Raw genomic sequence first — 20,445 nt, forward strand, 5'->3', positions numbered from 1 at the left:
TGGCTGCACGCAAACCAACGTACGAGCCACAGCCCGGCTGATCAGGAACCGACTTTACGTGCTTGTCCAGTGCCAGCTTGAAGACTGCCAGGGGTCTGTTGGTAATCCCCCTTATGTGTGCTGGGAGGCAGTTGAACAGTCTCTGGCCCCTGACACTTATTGTATGGTCTCTTAACGTGCTAATGACACCCCTGCTTTTCATTGGGGGGATGTTGCGTCGTCTGCCAAGTCTTTTGCTTTCGTAGTGAGTGATTTTCGTGTGCAAGTTCGGTACTAGTTCCTCTAGGATTTTCCAGGTGTATATAATCATGTATCTCTCCCGCCTGCGTTCCAGGGAATACAGGTTCAGGAACCTCAAGCGCTCCCAGTAATTTAGGTGTTTTATCTCCGTTATGCGCGCCGTGAAGGTTCTCTGTACATTTTCTAGGTCAGCCCTTTCACCTGCCTTGAAAGGTGCTGTTAGTGTGCAGCAATATTCCAGCCTAGATAAAACAAGTGACCTGAAGAGTGTCATCATGGGCTTGGCATCCCTAGTTTTGAAGGTTCTCATTATCCATCCTGTCATTTTTCTAGCAGATGCGATTGATATAATGTTATGGTCCTTGAAGGTGAGATCCTCCGACATGATCACTCCCAGGTCTTTGACGTTGGTGTTTCGCTCTATTTTGTGGCCAGAATTTGTTTTGTACTCTGATGAAGATTTAATTTCCTCGTGTTTACCATATCTGAGTAATTGAAATTTCTCATCGTTGAACTTCATATTGTTTTTTGCAGCCCACTGAAAGATTTGGTTGATGTCCGCCTGGAGCCTTGCAGTGTCTGCAATGGAAGACAGTCATGCAGATTCGGGTGTCATCTGCAAAGGAAGACACGATGCTGTGGCTGATATCCTTGTCTATGTCAGATATGAGGATGAGGAACAAGATGGGAGCGAGTACTGTGCCTTGTGGAATAGAGCTTTTCACCGTAGCTGCCTTGGACTTTACTCTGTTGACTACTACTCTCTGTGTTCTGTTAGTGAGGAAATTATAGATCCATCGACCGACTTTTCCTGTTATTCCTTTAGCACGCATTTTGTGCGCTATTACGCCATGGTCACACTTGTCGAAGGCTTTTGCAAAGTCTGTATATATTACATCTGCATTCTTTTTGTCTTCTAGTGCATCTAGGACCTTATCGTAGTGACCCAATAGTTGAGACAGACAGGAGCGACCTGTTCTAAACCCATGTTGCCCTGGGTTGTGTAATTTATGGGTTTCTAGATGGGCGGTAATCTTGCTTCTTAGGACCCTTTCAAAGATTTTTATGATGTGGGATGTTAGTGCTATCGGTCTGTAGTTCTTTGCTATTGCTTTACTGCCCCCTTTGTGGAGTGGGGCTATGTCTGTTATTTTTAGTAACTGTGGGAGGGCCCCCGTATCCATGCTCCCTCTCCATAGGATGGTAAAAGCTCGTGATAGGGGCTTCTTGCAGTTCTTGATGAACACGGAGTTCCATGAGTCTGGCCCTGGGGCAGAGTGCGTGGGCATGTCATTTATCGCCTGTTCGAAGTCATTTGGCGTCAGGATAACATCGGATAGGCTTGTGTTAACCAAATTCTGTGGCTCTCTCATAAAAAAATAATTTTGATCTTTGACTCTCAGTCTGGTTAGCGGCTTGCTAAAAACTGAGTCATATTGGGACTTGAGTAGCTCACTCATTTCCTTGCTGTCATCTGTGTAGGACCCATCTTGTTTAAGTAGGGGCCCAATACTGGACGTTGTTCTCGACTTTGATTTGGCATAGGAGAAGAAATACTTTGGGTTTCTTTCGATTTCATTAATGGCTTTTAGTTCTTCCCGCGATTCCTGACTCCTATAAGATTCCTTTAGCTTAAGTTCGATGCTTGCTATTTCTCTGACCAGTGTCTCCCTACGCATTTCAGATATATTGACCTCTTTTAGCCGCTCTGTTATTCTTTTCCGTCGCCTGTAAAGGGAGCGCCTGTCTCTTTCTATTTTACATTTACTACTTTTTCTTAGAGGAATAAGCCTTGTACATACATTGAGTGCCACCAAGTTAATCTGTTCTAGGCATAAGTTGGGGTCTGTGTTGCTTAGTGTATCTTCCCAGCTTATATCGGTTAGGACTTAATTTACTTGGTCCCACTTTGTTTTTGTTATTGAAGTTGAATTTGGTGAATGCTCCTTCGTGACTAATCTCATTATGTCGGTCTGGGGCTCCGCGCAGACATGTCTGAACCTCAATTATGTTGTGATCTGAGTATATTGTTTTTGATATGGTGACATTTCGTATCAGATCATCATTGTTAGTGAAGATGAGGTCTATTGTATTCTCCAGTCTAGTAGGCTCTATTATTTGCTGGTTTAAATTGAATTTTTGTGCAGAGATTTAAAAGCTCGTGTGAGTGTGAGTTTTCATCAGAGCTGCCTCCTGGTGTTATTACTGCAACAATATTATTTGCTATATTCCTCCATTTTAGGTGCCTTAAGTTGAAATCCCCCAGGAGCAAGATGTTGGGTGCAGGAGCTGGCAGATTTTCCAGACAGTGGTCAATTTTTAACAGCTGCTCCTGGAATTGCTGGGATGTTGCATCCGGAGGCTTGTAGACTACCACAATGACTAGGTTTTGGTTCTCGATCTTTACTGCTAAAACTTCCACTACATCATTTGAGTCATTAAGCAGTTCTGTGCTAACAAGTGACTCTGCAATGTACAGGCCAACCCCCCCCCCTTTTTTGCCTGTTCACTCTGTCGCATATGTATAGGTTGTAACCTGGGATCCATATTTTTTTGTCCAAGTGATCCTTTATGTGGGTCTCAGTGAAAGCCGCGAACATTGCATTTGCCTCTGCAAGCAGTCCACGGATGAAATGTATTTTGTTGTTTGTTGCTGGCTTTAGACCCTGTATATTTGCAAAGAAGAATGTCATCGGACTGGTGGTATTGTTGGTACTGGGGGGGGGGATTTTTTTTCCGGCATTAGTATCTGTATCTGTTGGTTTGGAGTGGAGGCCATCGACTGTGGTTCCACTCCAGGAATGACTGGATTTGGTGTACGATTTCTGCCATTTCCTGCTAGATTTTTTTTCCTTCCTGGCACTAAAAAACCTCTCCCTCTTGAGTGGCTGTGGCTACCCAGGTTTTCCCATGGCCTGGATGTTTTGTATCTTTTTGTCTCCTTTAGATGGTGTGCCTGGCAATTTTAGTTATAGCACAGTCTTTCCTGTACTGAAGAGGTACACATTTCAGGGTGAAAAAGCTTACAGGAAAGGAGTTTGCATTTTCCTGTTGTCATATGGGCACGGCATTTTCTAGGGTGGTCATAGTTGCACGTCCCATCTGTTTTTCCAGATTTCCCATGCTTGCAGATACCAAGTGCATAGTATGTGCACAGGCTTGGTTTCCGTTTGCCTTGGGTTTCTGTGACTGTATTCCCTGTTGGTGCATGTTTACCTGTCTTATTCCTATCCTCCCTAGCACCAACAATGGAGCTCCCACCAGTTGTTTTTGGTAATATATCCTCACTATTGCTAGTGGAGTCCTCTTGTTTGCCATTTCCTGTGGTATTTTTGGTTTGCAATATTGGTTTTATCTTATCTTTGACTACACTTGTTTCCCCACTACGGCTCCTGTCTCCCACGAGGTCATTTATATGCATTCCTTCCTGCGTATAATTCCCGACTACCTGGACAAAATCTCCAGCTTCACCATTACTGTCTCCCAGGACAGCACCTCCAGCTTCCCCATTACTGTCTCCCAGGACAGCACCTCCAGCCTTACAGTTTCTGACTACATGGCCAGTATCAAGGAGATATTTTTTACTAATTCTTTACTACTGATAAAAGAAAAACTTTCTACAAGAATGGTTTATAATTAGCACATAACTGGTGGTGTTAGTAATATGGTGTTTAAAAACCTTGGTTATACAGAACATCTAGTTCAGTCTTACAGTTATAACTGTTTATATTGAACGGATGGGCAAGTTTTAATAAAATATTTCTAGTTTTCCACCGAATTGTCTTTAATTAATTTGAACATCAAAAAAAGCAGTGATTCTTAATTTAAGATTGGGAAAGTGGTCAAATTTCTTTGGTGTCATATCTCTTTGAAAATCTTTATTTTTATTATGAAAACTGATTGGGCAAGTTCTGTAGTAACTTTGTTCCTTCCTTGTAGTGCCAGGTTTAGATACTGCAGGTGATGATTTACATCTGTGAAGAACATTAGGTCCTGTACCCATTCGTGATCTTCTAGTTGTGGGTATTTCGTTTCTTTTCTCTTATAAAACCAATGATTGATTAAAAAAGAGAAACAAACTTATTCTCCAGCTCCTCAATACAATTTCTAAATTCACGGTATGTTTTTGTACTTGTCGAAATGAAATTGACAATTTCTAAAATATAATTTATGACACTGTTAAACTTGAAGTGTTCACTTACTAAATGGTCAAAGTGGATGATACTGTGGATCAAGAGACGTTTAGGATAGAGGAGATCATGTGTCAATTGCCCAACTAGGCCAGTATTTTGACCTACCACAGCTGGTTAAGATAAGATAAGATAAGATTTCGTTCGGATTTTTAACCCCGGAGGGTTAGCCACCCAGGATAACCCAAGAAAGTCAGTGCGTCATCGAGGACTGTAACTTATTTCCATTGGGGTCCTTAATCTTGTCCCCCAGGATGCGACCCACACCAGTCGACTAACACCCAGGTACCTATTTGCTGCTAGGTGAACAGGACAATACGTGTAAGGAAACGTGTCGGAATTTCCACCCGCCGGGAATCGAACCCGGGCCCTCCGTGTGTGAAGCGGGAGCTTTAGCCACCAGACCACCAGGCCACCTGACAGACCACCAGGCCACCAGGTTCTCCGTCTGTTGAAATGTTAACAAGTTTATGCAATGATAGTAGCTTTGTTAAGTGTATTTTTGGTGTCATTACATTCTGTGGTTTCCTTTAATCTTATCAAGTCTTAAGAATTCTTTTTTTTACACATTTCCATCGTTTGTAACATAGTGAACAAATGTAGCAAGCTGAGGAATATCCTGAATATCTGTAGATTCATCCAATGCTGAGCTGAAAGTAACGCAACTTTGCACTATAATCGTATGTTCACTGCAGAGTGAAAATACGATTATAGTAACTAATTTCAGAAATACGTCTCTCAATAGTGCAGCGCTAGAAAATAATTTTTTTCTAGTACAAATTTAAGTTTTGAGTTCTCTGGAGCGAATTGCAATATCACTGATATTCTTATTTTTTACAAATTTTCCTTGACTGTAAGGTAGTTTGAGCAATATTCTAAGCTATAACAAAACTTCAGTAGCCAAATCACTTAGCTTACAAAGGGAAAATAAGCTATTTTGTTGAATGACTAAATCTAATTTCAAAATTTTTATCTTATTTTTACGCAGTTCTGATTCAGGAGGAAATTCACATGCAAATTTGTTATGGTTACATTCATGGTGAAGCTTTAAATTACTGGCCTTAAAGTGGCTGATGGTTGCATGACAGATAAAGCACAGAGACTTTTCAATCTTAACAGTAAAAGAAAAATCGCCCTTCCATTGATGGTTAAAACACTCTTTTCTTGTTCGTATTTGTGTTTTATGCTCTTCTGTTGCTCTGTCATATTAAACAAGGGTTTTGCAATTTTAAAACCAATCTTAAGTATTTATTAATTAGAAAAGTACTTATATACACTTCACTGCGCTAGTTACGTCCCGCTACCACTGCCACTACTACTACCACTAGTGTGTACTGCATGAAGATTTATGGCGCAGAGTCCAGTTGCTTCATCACCTGTTTACTGTGATCTTATTGCGCATATATATATATATATATATATATATATATATATATATATATATATATATATATATATATATATAGTATAATATATATATATATATATATATATATATATATATATATATATATATATATATATATATATATATATATATATATATATATATATATATATATATATATATATATATATAAATAATCTCAATAACAACACTGCTCTAGCCAACAATTCGAACCCATATTGTACTGGCTCGCCTTCCTGGTGAGCCAGAACCACATGATGGCTTAACTCACAACCACCTAATCCTACAAAGATGGTGCAGCCAGCAGAGCTAGATGTTTTACCGCCACCCGAGGAGATATGGTAATGTGGGAGCTTCTAACCCTTTATCGGGCAGGCTCTAAAATTTTCTAGCTTAAACACGTGCAAGTTTGCGCGTGTCATCCTACACGCGCCGCGCATCTGGATTCCCGTTCTTTAATTCTAACCAATCACAAGACTTCCCTGAGTCGCTTCAGCTAAGTGGTGATGGCGTTTGCCGCCTTCCCATTGGTTGAGAGAACAAAACATAAACACTTGTGGCTTGGCGTCGCCCAGAGTGGGTTTTTTCCATCCAGTGTCACTAATATACTCTTGGATTTTACCCTCTACAATGTCGGTAAGTACTTATTGTTGTGTTTAGTGCATACATGAATAGTTTAGGCATATTTTGATATATACATAAAGTCCCTGTGAAGCATAATGTGAGTGTAGCATGCAGTTGAAAAAAGTGCAACAAAGGAAGCCCACAAATTTTCATGGCTGCCCGAGAGGTGACATAGTACAATTTCAGTAAAATAAATATTTATAAAAAAAATTCTATTGTATATATGAATTCTGTAGTGGTCTGGATCTATACAGAAGGTTTTTATTGTCCTTCCAGATCAATGAGAAGTTGTTTTATGGAGAGCCCTCCAGCACCAGGTCAAAATATGTCTGCATTTTGGAGGACAATGACTCAGAATCAGAAGTAGATGACCCAGAATTGCTGGATAGTGATGATGAATATTTGCCACTGGATGCAGAGGTGTCAAGTGATGATGAGGAGGAAGAAAGGCCAGCCAAAAAGCAGAAATTATTGAAGAAAAAGAAAGGTTTAGTTGCAAGTATTGCAGCAACTCGAAGAAATATGTCACATCCTCATTTCAGTGTTCTGTATGCAAAGTAAATCTGTGCATAAAGAGTAATAGAAATTGTTTCAGGGACTACCATACTATGAATTAGGAACAAGAATAATTGGTCTTCCTCATGAATCTCAGGAATATGGGACTTGAAAGTTTTATCCCTTTGCAATGTGTCCTTGTTGCTATTTGTTTCATTTTTATATTTTTCTAATACATACAAACTGTTTTGATACAAGTTCCATTTATGTTTTTGATATTGTCTGTTTGTATAATAAATTTAAAAAATAGTTATTGGGTGTTTTATTAATAATTGCACAGTTTGCAACATTCAGATTTTTACTCCCTATGTCGGGCAAGGGCGTAAATTTTCGTGCTTCGGAGATTTGCAGTTGCTTGAAAACTAACCATCAGAATTCCATTTATATAGGCTCATTGACCTTATATTGAGTTACTAAGCTAATTTCATTCTCATCCCTGTTTGGTGTACTAGCCTCACGAGCAGCAATTATATATTATTGTAACCACGAACGAGTGGTATTGATCAATAACAATACTGCGGTAGCCAAGGATTTGAACCCATATTGTACTGGCCTTCCTTCATGGTGAGCCAGAACCACATGACGCCTAAACCCACAGGACCACCGAATCCTACAAAGATGGCACAGCCAGCAGAGCTAGCTGTTTTACCGTCATCCGAGGATGTATGGTGATATTTATATCGGAGACGTTTCGCAAGCTATTGGCTTCTTCAGTTCATCACAGCTCCCTCAACGGATCCGTCCCTGGAATGACCAAATCGACTCCAAGTTGAGCGACTAATTACATCAAGCCTCTCATTTTCCACCGTTTTTCTCTGTAATGGACTGAAGAAGCCACTGGCTGGCACAGTGAAGTTCCAAACTTCCATTCGCAATGTCTACATCATTCTCTAGGAACAGTGCCCCAAGAAATATGTAAAGGGAACAGGCAGAAATGCTTCGGTCCGTCTAAGTGAACATGGAAGCGCCTGTGACAGGGACAACATAAAGAACGATTGTGACCTCCACAGGACATATGATAAGTTGGAATGAGGCACACCACGAGCCCACTGAAGATGACCTTAGACGCCAACGGTACCTAGAAGCCTCTCTAATCGATGTCACCGGCACCGTGGGACATAATACTGTGAGTTACAAAACTAAAAAAAAAAAAAATGGCATATATAATACTCAACGAGGCAAAGCCAACCTACCTCACAACACAGGAATCACGTAACTTTATTGTATACCTGACATTATCTCAAAAAGCCTCACATGCATTTTTCAAGTCACTATGTGATTGATAGAAGTCCTCCAAACTTTCCTCAGCACTAGTGAGCACTCGTCTAAATGGACCATGAAAACGGGAACGGACCCCGCATGAACCAGATACATGATCTACTGTACGTCAAATAAGGCAACAGCGATACTCCCGCTCCATAGAAAATTATCCCCGTTTCAAATCACTATTCCTCTTTACCCCCCAAGAAAAGAACTTCTTAAATCACACCATAAGCTTCGCCTTGAAGCCAATCAGCATGTCTTAAGATGAAAACGATGCCTTAGTCACACAGCACACATTTTCACAAATTGTATTCATGGTTCTGTTCACCAATACACTGGTGCAGCTGGCAGTGCTGTTGCCATACAGAATGATGACTCTCATCAAGAAACTGGAGAATCCACCAATAATTTGACCTCTACCCTTCAAACTGAGCTTTTTGACATACTTCTCGCACTCAAATGTGTCCTTGTATCAAATGTTGACACTTAAATTGTAAATGATACTCTATCATCCATAACTCCTTTTAACTCCTTAAATATCAATTGTGTTATACTTGTGTCAGAAGCCAGACACTGGTTTGGTAGGATTGTGGACAATGGAGTCAGTGCACACTTTCTGTGAATTCCATCTCACATTAGCCTTCAGATGCATAATATATTTTAGATGTTCATGTGTAATCATGGGTTAATTTTGATATGAATACAATGACAGTTTCGTTTTATTGAAAATTTATCAGACATATTTTAACGATAGCGCAAATTATATATATTGATACAAACTATATACACATATATACAGATTTATGTATATTGTCTAATAAAAACTCTTTCCATTTTCACACCAAGATGTTCAGGGCTCGTTGCTTGGGAATAGCATGTGATCACCTCTTACGCTCTAGTTCTATAATTGTTCATTATTTTGTTGCAACATGATGATATAATGAAAGAATGAATTGATCTTCATTATAGCATGTTAAAGTTTCCAAGAGATTTAAGCTCTGTAGATACACTCAGCCGTCTGGGAGACAGGCACAAACTTGGAGAACTCAACACCGTTCTTGTTGAAGACAGCGGCACACTTCTCGGCAGCAGGTCCTGAGGTCTGGGGAGTACGAGAGAACACGAAGCCGAACTCTGCTTTGTAGTTATCGGTGCTGATGCAGGAGTAGACGCAGGAGTAAGTTTCGTAGTCAGTAGCGATGACCTCGAAGGGTGAAGCAAACACTGTCAAGAAATAATGCAAAATTCATACAAAATATATACTTGGTAAACAGAAACCTCTCAAGGAGGTAGTCAACATTGAGTGAAAATCACAAATCTGTTTAATGTTTTACACCGAGAAGAGTGCTGGCATTTTCTTTGACTCGTGAGCATTTACGAAAGTAGGAAAATCATATTAGTTTTTACATATGTTTAATATAAGAAATGTGTTGGTATTTAGTGCCATTTACAAACTACCTGTCTGACTCAGCGGAACACTGAGCATTTTATTCAGTGAATGTCTTTATTATCCCATCATAGGACACAGCTCAGGAAAAGGCACAATTTTCTGAAGGATTGTCTTGGAGATATAGGTATTCCAAATTCTACACTCAACCGTCTCTAACTCCAGACATTCCTTTTCTCCCACAGAACACCTATATTTCAAGGGCTGGATGGAGGAGGTATCAGCACAAGCCATAAAAAGAAACATCTCTTCTGAGTTCAAATAACTAAAATCTGAGCCCCTGCATTCAGCCAACACCATATGCAACTTATCTTCAGTAAAGTCACTGCTGATTGTCTGTGATACTAGACTAGACGTTGAGTGACGGACTTCATCAACAACTGTTAGATAAATGGCTTAGAAAACTGACAAGTTAGTGTATGAGACACTTGTGCAATACTTGGGGTATCTTTACTGGCGAAATTTTCCACAGTAAAGAAACCCAAGTGTCGCACAAGTGTCTCATTCATCAACAACAACCTTCGCCGGTCCTCTCCTCCCATAAACCGAGCTACGGAATGTTAGACTTAACTGGCCAGGGATGAGTCTCACTGTCACACCAACCGATATGGAGGATGGTGTGACTACAACTCCACGACAAATCTTGAAATTAATAAAACAAGGTTAAAATCTTTTCTACTTTTCCCCAACAAACCAAGACCACTACACATGAATGAGTTACCCATCTCCATGAGCATTGACAGTGAGCCATTTTATGAACTCAAGTAGGACACAAAATTATTCAACACAAATACACACACACACACACACACACACACGCACACACACACGCACACACACACACACACACAAACACACACTAGGTAAGACACATATGTAACAGTTAGGTATCTTTATTTCGAAACGTTTCGCCTACACAGTAGGCTTCTTCAGTCGAGTACAGAAAAGTTGATAGAAGTAGAAGATACTTGAAGACGATGTAATCAGTCCATCACCCTTAAAGTTTTGAGGTGGTCAGTCCCTCAGTCTGGAGAAGAGCATTGTTCCGTTGTCTGAAACACTGACTGAGGACTGAGACTGAGGGACTGACCACCTCAAAACTTTAAGGGTGATGGACTGATTACATCGTCTTCAAGTATCTTCTGCTTCTATCAACTTTTCTGTACTCGACTGAAGAAGCCTACTGTGTAGGCGAAACGTTTCGAAATAAAGATACCTAACTGTTACATATGTGTCTTACCTAACAATCTGTCGGTATTTTATACCATTTTAATGTTCACAAACACACACACACACACACACACACACACACACACACACACACACACACACACACGCACACACACACACACAAACAGACACATACACACACACACACACACACACACACACACACACACACACACACACACACACACACGCACACAAGCACACACACACACACACTCACACATACACCCCCCCACACACACACTCACACATACACCCCCACACACACACACACACACACACACACACACACACACACACACACACACACACACACACACACACTCACACATACACCCACACACACACACACACACACACACACACACACACACACGCACACACACACACATACACCCACACACACAAACACACACACATACAAACACACACACACACACAAACACACACACACACACACTCACACACACACACACACACACACACACACACACACACACACACACATACACATACATACGTGTGTGTGTGTGTGTGTGTGTGTATGTGTGTGTGTGTGTGTACTCACCTATTTGTACTCACCTATTTGTGGTTGCAGGGAGATGAGTCTTCAACTTCCAACTTCGATGTTAGGAAGAACTTCTTTGGTCATAGAGTTGTCAGGAAGTGGAATAGTCTGGCAAGTGATATAGTGGAGGGAGGAACCATACATAGTTTTAAGAGGTTATATAAAGCTCATGGAGCAAGGAGAGAGAGAGGACCTAGTAGCGATCAGTGAAACGGCCGTATCCCACCGAAGCAGGGTGGCCCAAACGAGAAAAACGTAAGTTCCTTCTTTTGACTTTAGTAATGCATACAGGAGAAGGGGTTACTATCCTTGTGCTCCCGGTATTTCAGTTGCCTCTTATTTCATTTTTTAATTAACACATCGGCCGTTTCCCACCGAGCCAGGGTGGCCCGAAAAAGAAAAACTTTCATCATCTTTCATCCCATCACTGTCTTGTCTGTAATTGTTTTACATGATGGTAGGATTGCTGGTGTCCTTTTTTTTGTCTCATAAACATGCAAGATTTCAGGTACATCTTGCTACTTCTACTTACACTTAGGTCACACTACACATACATGTACAAGCATATATATACATACGTACCCCTCTGGGTTTTCATCTATTTTCTTTCTAGTTCTTGTTCTTGTTTATTTCCTCTTATCTCCATGGGGAAGTGGAACAGAATTCTTCCTCGGTAAGACATACGTGTCGTAAGAGGCGACTAAAATGCCGGGAGCAAGGGGCTAGTAACCCCTTCTGTATATATTACTAAATGTAAAAGGAGAAACTTTCGTTTTTCCTTTTGGGTCACCCCGCCTTGGTGGGATACGGCCAGTGTGTTGAAAGATATATATATATATATATATATATATATATATATATATATATATATATATATATATATATATATATATATATATATATATATATATATATATATATATATATATATATAGGGGTCGGCCTAGGAAAGGTTGGAGGGGGGGGGGTAAAGGAGGTTTTGTGTGCGAGGGGCTTGGACTTCCAGCAGGCATGCGTGAGCGTGTTTGATAGGAGTGAATGGAGGCAAATGGTTTTTAATACTTGACGTGCTGTTGGAGTGTGAGCAAAGTAACATTTATGAAGGGGTTCAGGGAAACCGGCAGGCCGGACTTGAGTCCTGGAGATGGGAAGTACAGTGCCTGCACTCTGAAGGAGAGGTGTTAATGTTGCAGTTTAAAAACTGTAGTGTAAAGCACCCTTCTGGCAAGACAGTGATGGAGTGAATGATGGTGAAAGTTTTTCTTTTTCGGGTCACCCTGCCTTGGTGGGAATAGGCCAGTGTGATAATAAAAATAAAATAATATATATATATATATATATATATATATATATATATATATATATATATATATATATATATATATATATATATATATATATGTCGTGCCGAATATGTAAAACTGGTCAATTAGCAAGAACTTGTTTAAAATTAAGTCCTTTCCAAAATTTTCTCTTATACGTTTAAAGATATATTTTTTTCATTAATGTTAATGCAAATTTTTTTAATTTTGCACCAAAAGAAACTTAGAAAACTTACCTAACCTTGTTTTAACAAGAGCAATTTATTTTAGCCTAATCCAACTAAATATATTTTAGATTTGTTTACAATAATTTAATACTAAACAAACACAATGAAATATATTTTTTTCGTTAGGTTCAGAATGATCTTGGCGAAATTATTGCATACACAAATTTTCGCATGTCCTATATGGCAAGATGAGCGTTGCTATTTAATCCAAAATCGCAAGTTCTGCCTATTCGGCACGACATATATATATATATATATATATATATATATATATATATATATATATATATATATATATATATATATATATATATTTATTATATATATATATATACATTATATATATATACATACATTATATATATATATATATATATATATATATACATATATATACATATATACATATATATATATACATTATATATATACATTATATATATATAAACATTATATATATATACTTTATATATATATATATATATATATATATATATATATATATATATATATATATATATATATATATATATATATATATATAAGAATAAAACTGAAATGGAGGAAGCAGGTGTAAATGAAGTGCAGGAATGAAGAGTGCCCTTGTTCAACGGGCATATATAAGAAGGAAAGGACTCAAGGCTTGGCCGAGGGTATATGTTGTTCCTCTGTATAAAGTTGTAGAAGATAACAGACAGTAAGAGGAGTGTGATAGTACGTAGCCGTGGAGATGCATGGCATTCCTTGATATAATTTTGATGATTTATTTCCGGATGTGGGAATATCAACAAAAATTATTTAGTCTACCTAATACACTTACCCGAGGGAGCATCAATGAGCATGTGAGCTGCTGGGAACTCCTTAGTTGGGTAGACCTTGAAGTCCATCTGAAGGTACTCGTCGCTGGGGTTGAAGCCGGCGGTGGTCACCTTGAAGCCGTAGTCACTCTCGGAATAGTCATAGTATGAGTGGACGCAGCGAGTTACTGGCTGGTATGGGTTCTCGATGACGTGGGTCTGGTACCATCGCCCAGCATACTGCAATACAGAAAATAATGTACAGAATTAAGAAATAGAAAAACAGACATCTTATACATAATGAACATTCTTGATTTTATGTATAATTTTAATATGAACTTCCACTAACCTTTCTGAGGTCGAAGTTATCCTGATTAGCAACTGAAGCACATTTTCCAGGTTTGAGAAAACTAGGAATTCCCTCGGCGGCAACACACGCCAGGAGGGCGGCACTGATGACTACAGTATACATGATGAAAGTTACGCACACACTGAGCTAGTAACACTCGTCTCTTTGCTTATATAGGTAGCTTCATGTATAAAAAAAGTGGGAGGCGCTCTGTCCCTTTACCCATGCGGAAGAGTTAGGTGTTTTCATTTCTTTTAGTTTTCTTTGAGTTACTTCTTTTTTTCTTGTAGATAAGAACAGCATCTTTGCGCACTGATATTTATTACTAAATAAATATGAGAGAAAAAAATATGGTTTGGTATAAGCGAAAGTAGGTAATACAAACTGGTACTAGGAGGGTTCCAACAATTCTCTTCTGCCAATAACCGAGGAGCTGGAATGACCCCTGATAGAGCGGGTATATAAATGAGAGGTGAGAGGGATCCAGCCAGATCCTACCCCAACCTGATAACATGCAGTCGCTGTCCATCCTGCTGGTCCTTGTGGCCGCCGTCGCTGCTGACAAGATCCCAGACTTTGTGGTCCCAGGCCAGTGTCCTGCTATTGACGAGAATAAGCTGTGGTCCGAGCAAGTCCCAAACCACGCTAATGTAAGTTCTGTAATTAACCTTTCCCTGTGGTATTGTCAGGAATCTTGGGGGCATGAAATAACCGCCCATTTGCAAGATGTTTCCATCTACTTGCGCAAGCTAAAGAAAATATTATTGACAGATTGAACATTAAAATGGTATAAAATACCGACAGGTTGTTAGGTAAGACACATATGCAACAGTTAGGTATCTTTATTATGAAACGTTTCGCCTACACAGTAGGCTTCTTAAGTCGAGTACAGTATCTTCTGCTTCTATCAACTTTTCTGTACTCGACTGAAGAAGCCTACTGTGTAGGCGAAACGTTTCATAATAAAGATACCTAACTGTTGCATATGTGTCTTACCTAACATTATTGACAGAGATGAAAGCTAAGCAGATTTCAAATAATGCATCAGATTTACTAAGTATTTGCATTCATCAAAATATATGATGGAATCATGCGAGTCGAAGCCATGGACAGCGTTCAGAACACCAACAACAATATGTGAAAAATTTGCATAAAGACAAAACATAAGACGAAAATTCGTGATCAGCAAAATACGAAACGTACACAAAACTTTGAACATAATTTAATAAGCCTACGAGAGCCTTTTCATTCCAACCCCTTTCAGTGAAATTTTTCCTAAAACAATGTCCTAAATGTTTCAGACGTTTCTATATTTTACATTTTGTCGTTGTTGAGGTATCTAGTGTTCATATTGTATCTAGGGAGCTTCTATAATTCATATTATTTGCAAGATATTTTTCTTTTATCAAGAACACTTTAAAGTGTAATAAAGTTGGTAGAATTACCGACAATATGTAAAGTAAAAGGACACAAGTGCAACTAATGTGACATTTTCTTGTGGCAACGTTTCGCTCTCCAGGAGCTTTATCAATCCATTACATAAGAACATAAGAACATAAGAAATGAGGAACACTGCAGCAGGCCTGTTGGCCCATACTAGGCAGGTCCTTTACAATTCATCCCACTAACAAAACATTTGCCCAACCCAATTTTCAATGCCACCCAAGAAACAAGTTCCGATGTGCAAGTCCCTCTCAAATCCAACCCCTCCCACTCATGTACTTATCCAACCTAAATTTGAAACTACCCAATGTCCTAGCCTCAATAACCCAACTAGGTAGACTGTTCCACTCATCAACTACCCTATTTCCAAACCAATACTTTCCTATGTCCTTTCTAAATCTAAACTTATCTAATTTAAATCCATTACTGCGGGTTCTCTCTTGGAGAGATATCCTTAAGACCTTGTTAATATCCCCTTTATTAATACCTATCTTCCACTTATACACTTCGATCAGGTCTCCCCTCATTCTTCGTCTAACAAGTGAATGTAACTTAAGAGTCTTCAATCTTTCTTCATAAGGAAGATTTCTAATGCTATGTATTAATTTAGTCATCCTACGCTGAATGTTTTTTAACGAATTTATGTCCATTCTGTAATATGGAGACCAGAATTGAGCTGCATAATCTAGGTGAGGCCTTACTAATGATGTATAAAGCTGCAGTATGACCTCTGGACTTCTGTTGCTTACACTTCTTGATATAAATCCCAGTAATCTATTTGCCTTATTACGTACGCTTAGGCATTGCTGTCTTGGTTTAAGGTTGCTGCTTACCATAACCCCCAAGTCCTTTTCGCAATCTGTATGGCTAAGTTCTACATTATTTAACTTATAAGTGCTAGGGTTATGGACACTCCCGAGCTTCAGAACCTTGCATTTATCTACATTGAACTGCATCTGCCACTTTTCTGACCAAGAGTAGAGTTTGTCTAAATCCTCCTGAAGTTCCCTAACATCTACGTTTGAATCAATTATCCTACCTATCTTCGTGTCGTCGGCGAATTTGCTCATATCACTAGCAATTCCTTCATCAAGATCATTGATATATATTATAAACAACAACGGGCCCAAGACTGATCCCTGTGGAACGCCACTTGTTACAGATCCCCACTCGGATTTAACCCCATTTATGGACACTCTCTGCTTCCTGTCTGTGAGCCATGACTCGATCCACGAGAGCACCCTTCCCCCAATGCCATGAGCTGCTACTTTCTTCAACAGTCTTTGGTGCGGAACTCTATCAAATGCCTTACTAAAATCTAAGTAAACAATATCAAATTCTTTATCGTGGTCAACAGCCTCAAAAGCTTTACTGAAGAAAGTTAATAAATTAGTTAGACAAGACCGGCCTCTTGTGAATCCATGCTGAGTATCATTAATCAAGCTATGCTTATCGAGATGGCTTCTTATAATCTCAGCTATAATTGACTCTAGTAATTTGCCTACAATTGAGGTCAGGCTTATTGGGCGGTAATTTGACGGTAACGACTTGTCCCCTGTTTTGAAAATAGGAATTACATTAGCCATCTTCCACATATCAGACACTACACCTGTTTGAAGAGATAAATTATTAACAAGGGATTCATTGTTTGCCAGAACTAAGTCAAGCAGGTTATTTCCCCTTGTAGGTTCTGTCACAAACTGCTTCAAAAAACAATCCTGAACTACTTCTAAGAAATCGTATGATTCTAAATTCCCAGTCAAGAAATTCCAATCAATATGACTAAAGTTAAAGTCTCCTAGAATTACTACATTATCGTGCCTTGTGGCCCTAACAATTTCCTCCCATAGTAGTCTCCCCTGGTCCCTATCTAAATTTGGGGGACGGTATATCACACCAAAAATTAACTTTTCATGCCCCTCTGAAAATTCTATCCAAACAGACTCTGTATGTGTTACTTCAGACTTAATACCCGCTTTTATGCAACAGTTCAAGCGATCTCGGACACACAGTGCCACCCCACCCCCCCTCCCGATACTTCTATCTACTTGGAACAATTTAAAACCCTGAATGTGACATTCTGCAGGCATGTCCCGACTTTTTGAATTAAACCACGTCTCAGTAATGGCAAATACATCTATGTTACCTGCACTAGCAACTAGTCTCAACTCGTCCATCTTACTCCTAGCACTGCGACTACTTGTGTAATAAATACTTAAAGACCCTCCTCTCTCTTTACCCTTCCTGCTCCTTTCTGTTATTCCACTAAACCTATTACTGTCCTTGTCAATTAGTGCCACTGGCCCTCCAATATCCACCTCATTTTGCCTATTACTAGTTCTCCTAGTACTCACACCACTTCCCCGAGACTTCACAGTTTTCCCGCAAAAACCCATACCACTAACTATTCCTAGTTTAAAGACCTAACAGCTCCCTCCACTGCGTTGGCCAGTGCTCCCACCCCACACCTAGATAAGTGAACCCCATCCCTGGCATACATGTCATTTCTGCCATAGAAGAGGTCTAGGAGAGACTATGTGATGGCAGTAAACCCTGCCATCATATAGTCTCTCCTGTTATACTACACAAAGCACATTACAGAGAGTGAACACTGAAACAAGCTGCCTCTTACCACTCTATATTTGTCCAAACTATTTTTATGTTACCCAAGTAATAGCTTTTATATCCTTTTACTCATGTACGAATTAATTGGTCTACCATATTGTATTACTTTTGTCACTACTGCTACTACTACTACTACTACTACTACTACCACCACCACTAGTGAACATCGAAATGGTACCTCTAGTATTGCACCTCACTCTGAGCCTTTATATACCCTCTGTGTCCATGTATTGTTTGTAATGGCTTGATAAAGCTCCTGGAGAGCGAAACGTTGCCACAATAAAATGTCACATTAGTTGCACTTGTGTCCTTTTACTTTACAACACTTTAAAGGTTTTTTTTTTAAGGCACAGAGAACATAGGTTCTCTGTGCGCTTATTTTATATAGAAGAAATAATGTGCATTAATAATGTTAATTTTTCTTGCATTGCAGTATGCTGGTGTATGGTACGAGTTTGCACTTACTAACAACCCATATCAACTGATCAACAAATGTGTCCGCAACGAATATACCTTCGGTAAGTTTTCTGACCAGGAATCTTAAACGGTGTTTAGGCACAAATTTGCCTCAACATGAATCTGTAGGAAGTTATTTTCGAGTAACGATAACGATAATTTATTTTGACAGATGGAAAACAGTTTGATGTTGTGTCGACTGGTGTCACTGCTGACGGCAGTTTGTTGAAGCGCAGCGGTCAGGTCTACGCTAACCCCCTGGGTGAACCTCACCTCTCCATTGACTTTGAGAACTGTAAGTTGTCGCAGATTCTTGTAACTTTACCATGACAAAAAATTGTTTTAAAATGCCTCGTGATATGTGATATACAGTGTATAATGCTATGTAATGTCCGTGTAGATATATATATATATATATACTACTAGGCCAGCGATTCTACAAGAACCACGCACACAGCACGGAGCTATGTGTTTTGCCTTGGTTCGAGGACACTCGTGGCAGTGGTATCGCAAAACACAGAGCTCCGTGTTGTGTGCTTGGTTCTTGTAGGATCGCTGGCCTAGTGGTACATTGTGCTGTCTCTGGATTCGGCACAAGGTTCGTAAATAATTTAAAATCACTTGTTTCGTGATTTCATTGCTATATATATATATATATATATATATATATATATATATATATATATATATATATATATATATATATATATATATATATATATATATATATTTATTTATTTATTTATTTATTTATTAAATGTGTGTGTGTAAAATTTATCTTACAAGATATAAGTATTTATGATGTTATTAATTCAACAATTTTCTTGCAGCGTTCGCAGCTCCCTACGTTATCCTGGACACTGACTACACTAACTTCGCCTGTGTATATTCCTGCATCAGCTACAACTTTGATTACCACTCAGACTTTGCTTTCATCTTCACTCGCTCCCCAAGTCTGGCAGACAAGTTCGTGAAGCGGTGTGAAGCTGCCTTCAGGAGCATCAATGTTGACACTTCCCGCTTCACCAAGACCGTTCAAGGATCCTCCTGTAATTATGATGACCAGAAAACTCTTTGAATGATTTTATCCAGCGAAATTTGACCTTTATGTCTAATTTTGATGTCTTAGAGGCCAAGAAATCATGATCATATATATGTGAAAAATGTTTGGAAGGACTTTTCTTTAATGTGCATAAAGTTACTATTATTTTTGTGTTCGATAGCGCATTTGTATATGTTGTACATACAATATATATACATATAAATACTGAATTTTGCTTCCACTGAATCCTTCGAAAATTTAATATTCATATTAATTCTTTATATATCACATAAGTTTCTGAATATGAGGAGATATTTTCTGCGAATACTTTACCACTGATATAAAAAAAATTCATATAAAGAATGGTTTGCAATTAGCACAGAAATTGTGATATAAATGGCATGTTGCTTAAAATCCTTGGTTATACAGAACATCTATTGCAGTCTTAAAGTTATAACTGTTTATATTACACGGGTGGGCAAGTTCTTATAAAATGTTTCTAGTTTATATTACACGGATGAGTAAGTTCTTCGATAAGATGAGCCACATGTGATACTTTTCATACATTTTTGAATGTTCAAGAGCCACAGAAAATATTTTAAAATTGGATTTATAAGTAATAAAAATACAGAAGACAGAATACGTTTAATCTCTGCTCG

General features: G+C 38.9%; 2 protein-coding genes across 2 annotated transcripts; one reads left to right on the forward strand and one right to left on the reverse strand.

Moving 5' to 3' along the window:
- Positions 1-8,986: 8,986 nt before the first annotated feature.
- LOC128690605 (crustacyanin-A2 subunit-like) lies at positions 8,987-14,359 on the reverse strand. The gene is made up of 3 exons (XM_053779334.2): positions 14,221-14,359; positions 13,895-14,111; positions 8,987-9,504 (listed from the first exon to the last, which is right to left on the reverse strand). The coding sequence occupies exons 1-3, from the start codon at positions 14,341-14,343 to the stop codon at positions 9,272-9,274; spliced, it is 573 nt and encodes a 190-aa protein (XP_053635309.1). The 5' UTR covers positions 14,344-14,359; the 3' UTR covers positions 8,987-9,271.
- Positions 14,360-14,712: 353 nt separating this feature from the next.
- On the forward strand, positions 14,713-20,011 carry LOC128690606 (crustacyanin-C1 subunit-like). Its single transcript, XM_053779335.2, has 4 exons — positions 14,713-14,870; positions 18,722-18,806; positions 18,917-19,039; positions 19,575-20,011. Exons 1-4 carry the CDS (start codon positions 14,733-14,735, stop codon positions 19,820-19,822), a joined length of 594 nt encoding a protein of 197 aa, XP_053635310.2. The 5' UTR covers positions 14,713-14,732; the 3' UTR covers positions 19,823-20,011.
- Positions 20,012-20,445: the final 434 nt, after the last annotated feature.

Source organism: Cherax quadricarinatus, chromosome 29 (genome assembly GCF_038502225.1).
Source record: "Cherax quadricarinatus isolate ZL_2023a chromosome 29, ASM3850222v1, whole genome shotgun sequence".
In the NCBI taxonomy this organism is placed as follows: Eukaryota; Metazoa; Arthropoda; class Malacostraca; order Decapoda; family Parastacidae; genus Cherax; species Cherax quadricarinatus.

Bases quoted from the DNA above. Each gene is read 5' to 3' on its own strand.
- LOC128690605 (XM_053779334.2), bottom strand. From the start codon at position 14,343: ATGTATACTGTAGTCATCAGTGCCGCCCTCCTGGCGTGTGTTGCCGCC. The intron at 14,112-14,220 runs GTTAGTGGAAGT...TCTGTATTGCAG, and splicing joins ATAACTTCGACCTCAGAAAG to TATGCTGGGCGATGGTACCA. The intron at 9,505-13,894 runs GTAAGTGTATTA...ATTTCTTGACAG, and splicing joins GCTCATTGATGCTCCCTCGG to TGTTTGCTTCACCCTTCGAG.
- LOC128690606 (XM_053779335.2), top strand. From the start codon at position 14,733: ATGCAGTCGCTGTCCATCCTGCTGGTCCTTGTGGCCGCCGTCGCTGCT. The intron at 18,807-18,916 runs GTAAGTTTTCTG...TTATTTTGACAG, and splicing joins CCGCAACGAATATACCTTCG to ATGGAAAACAGTTTGATGTT. The intron at 19,040-19,574 runs GTAAGTTGTCGC...ATTTTCTTGCAG, and splicing joins CTCCATTGACTTTGAGAACT to CGTTCGCAGCTCCCTACGTT.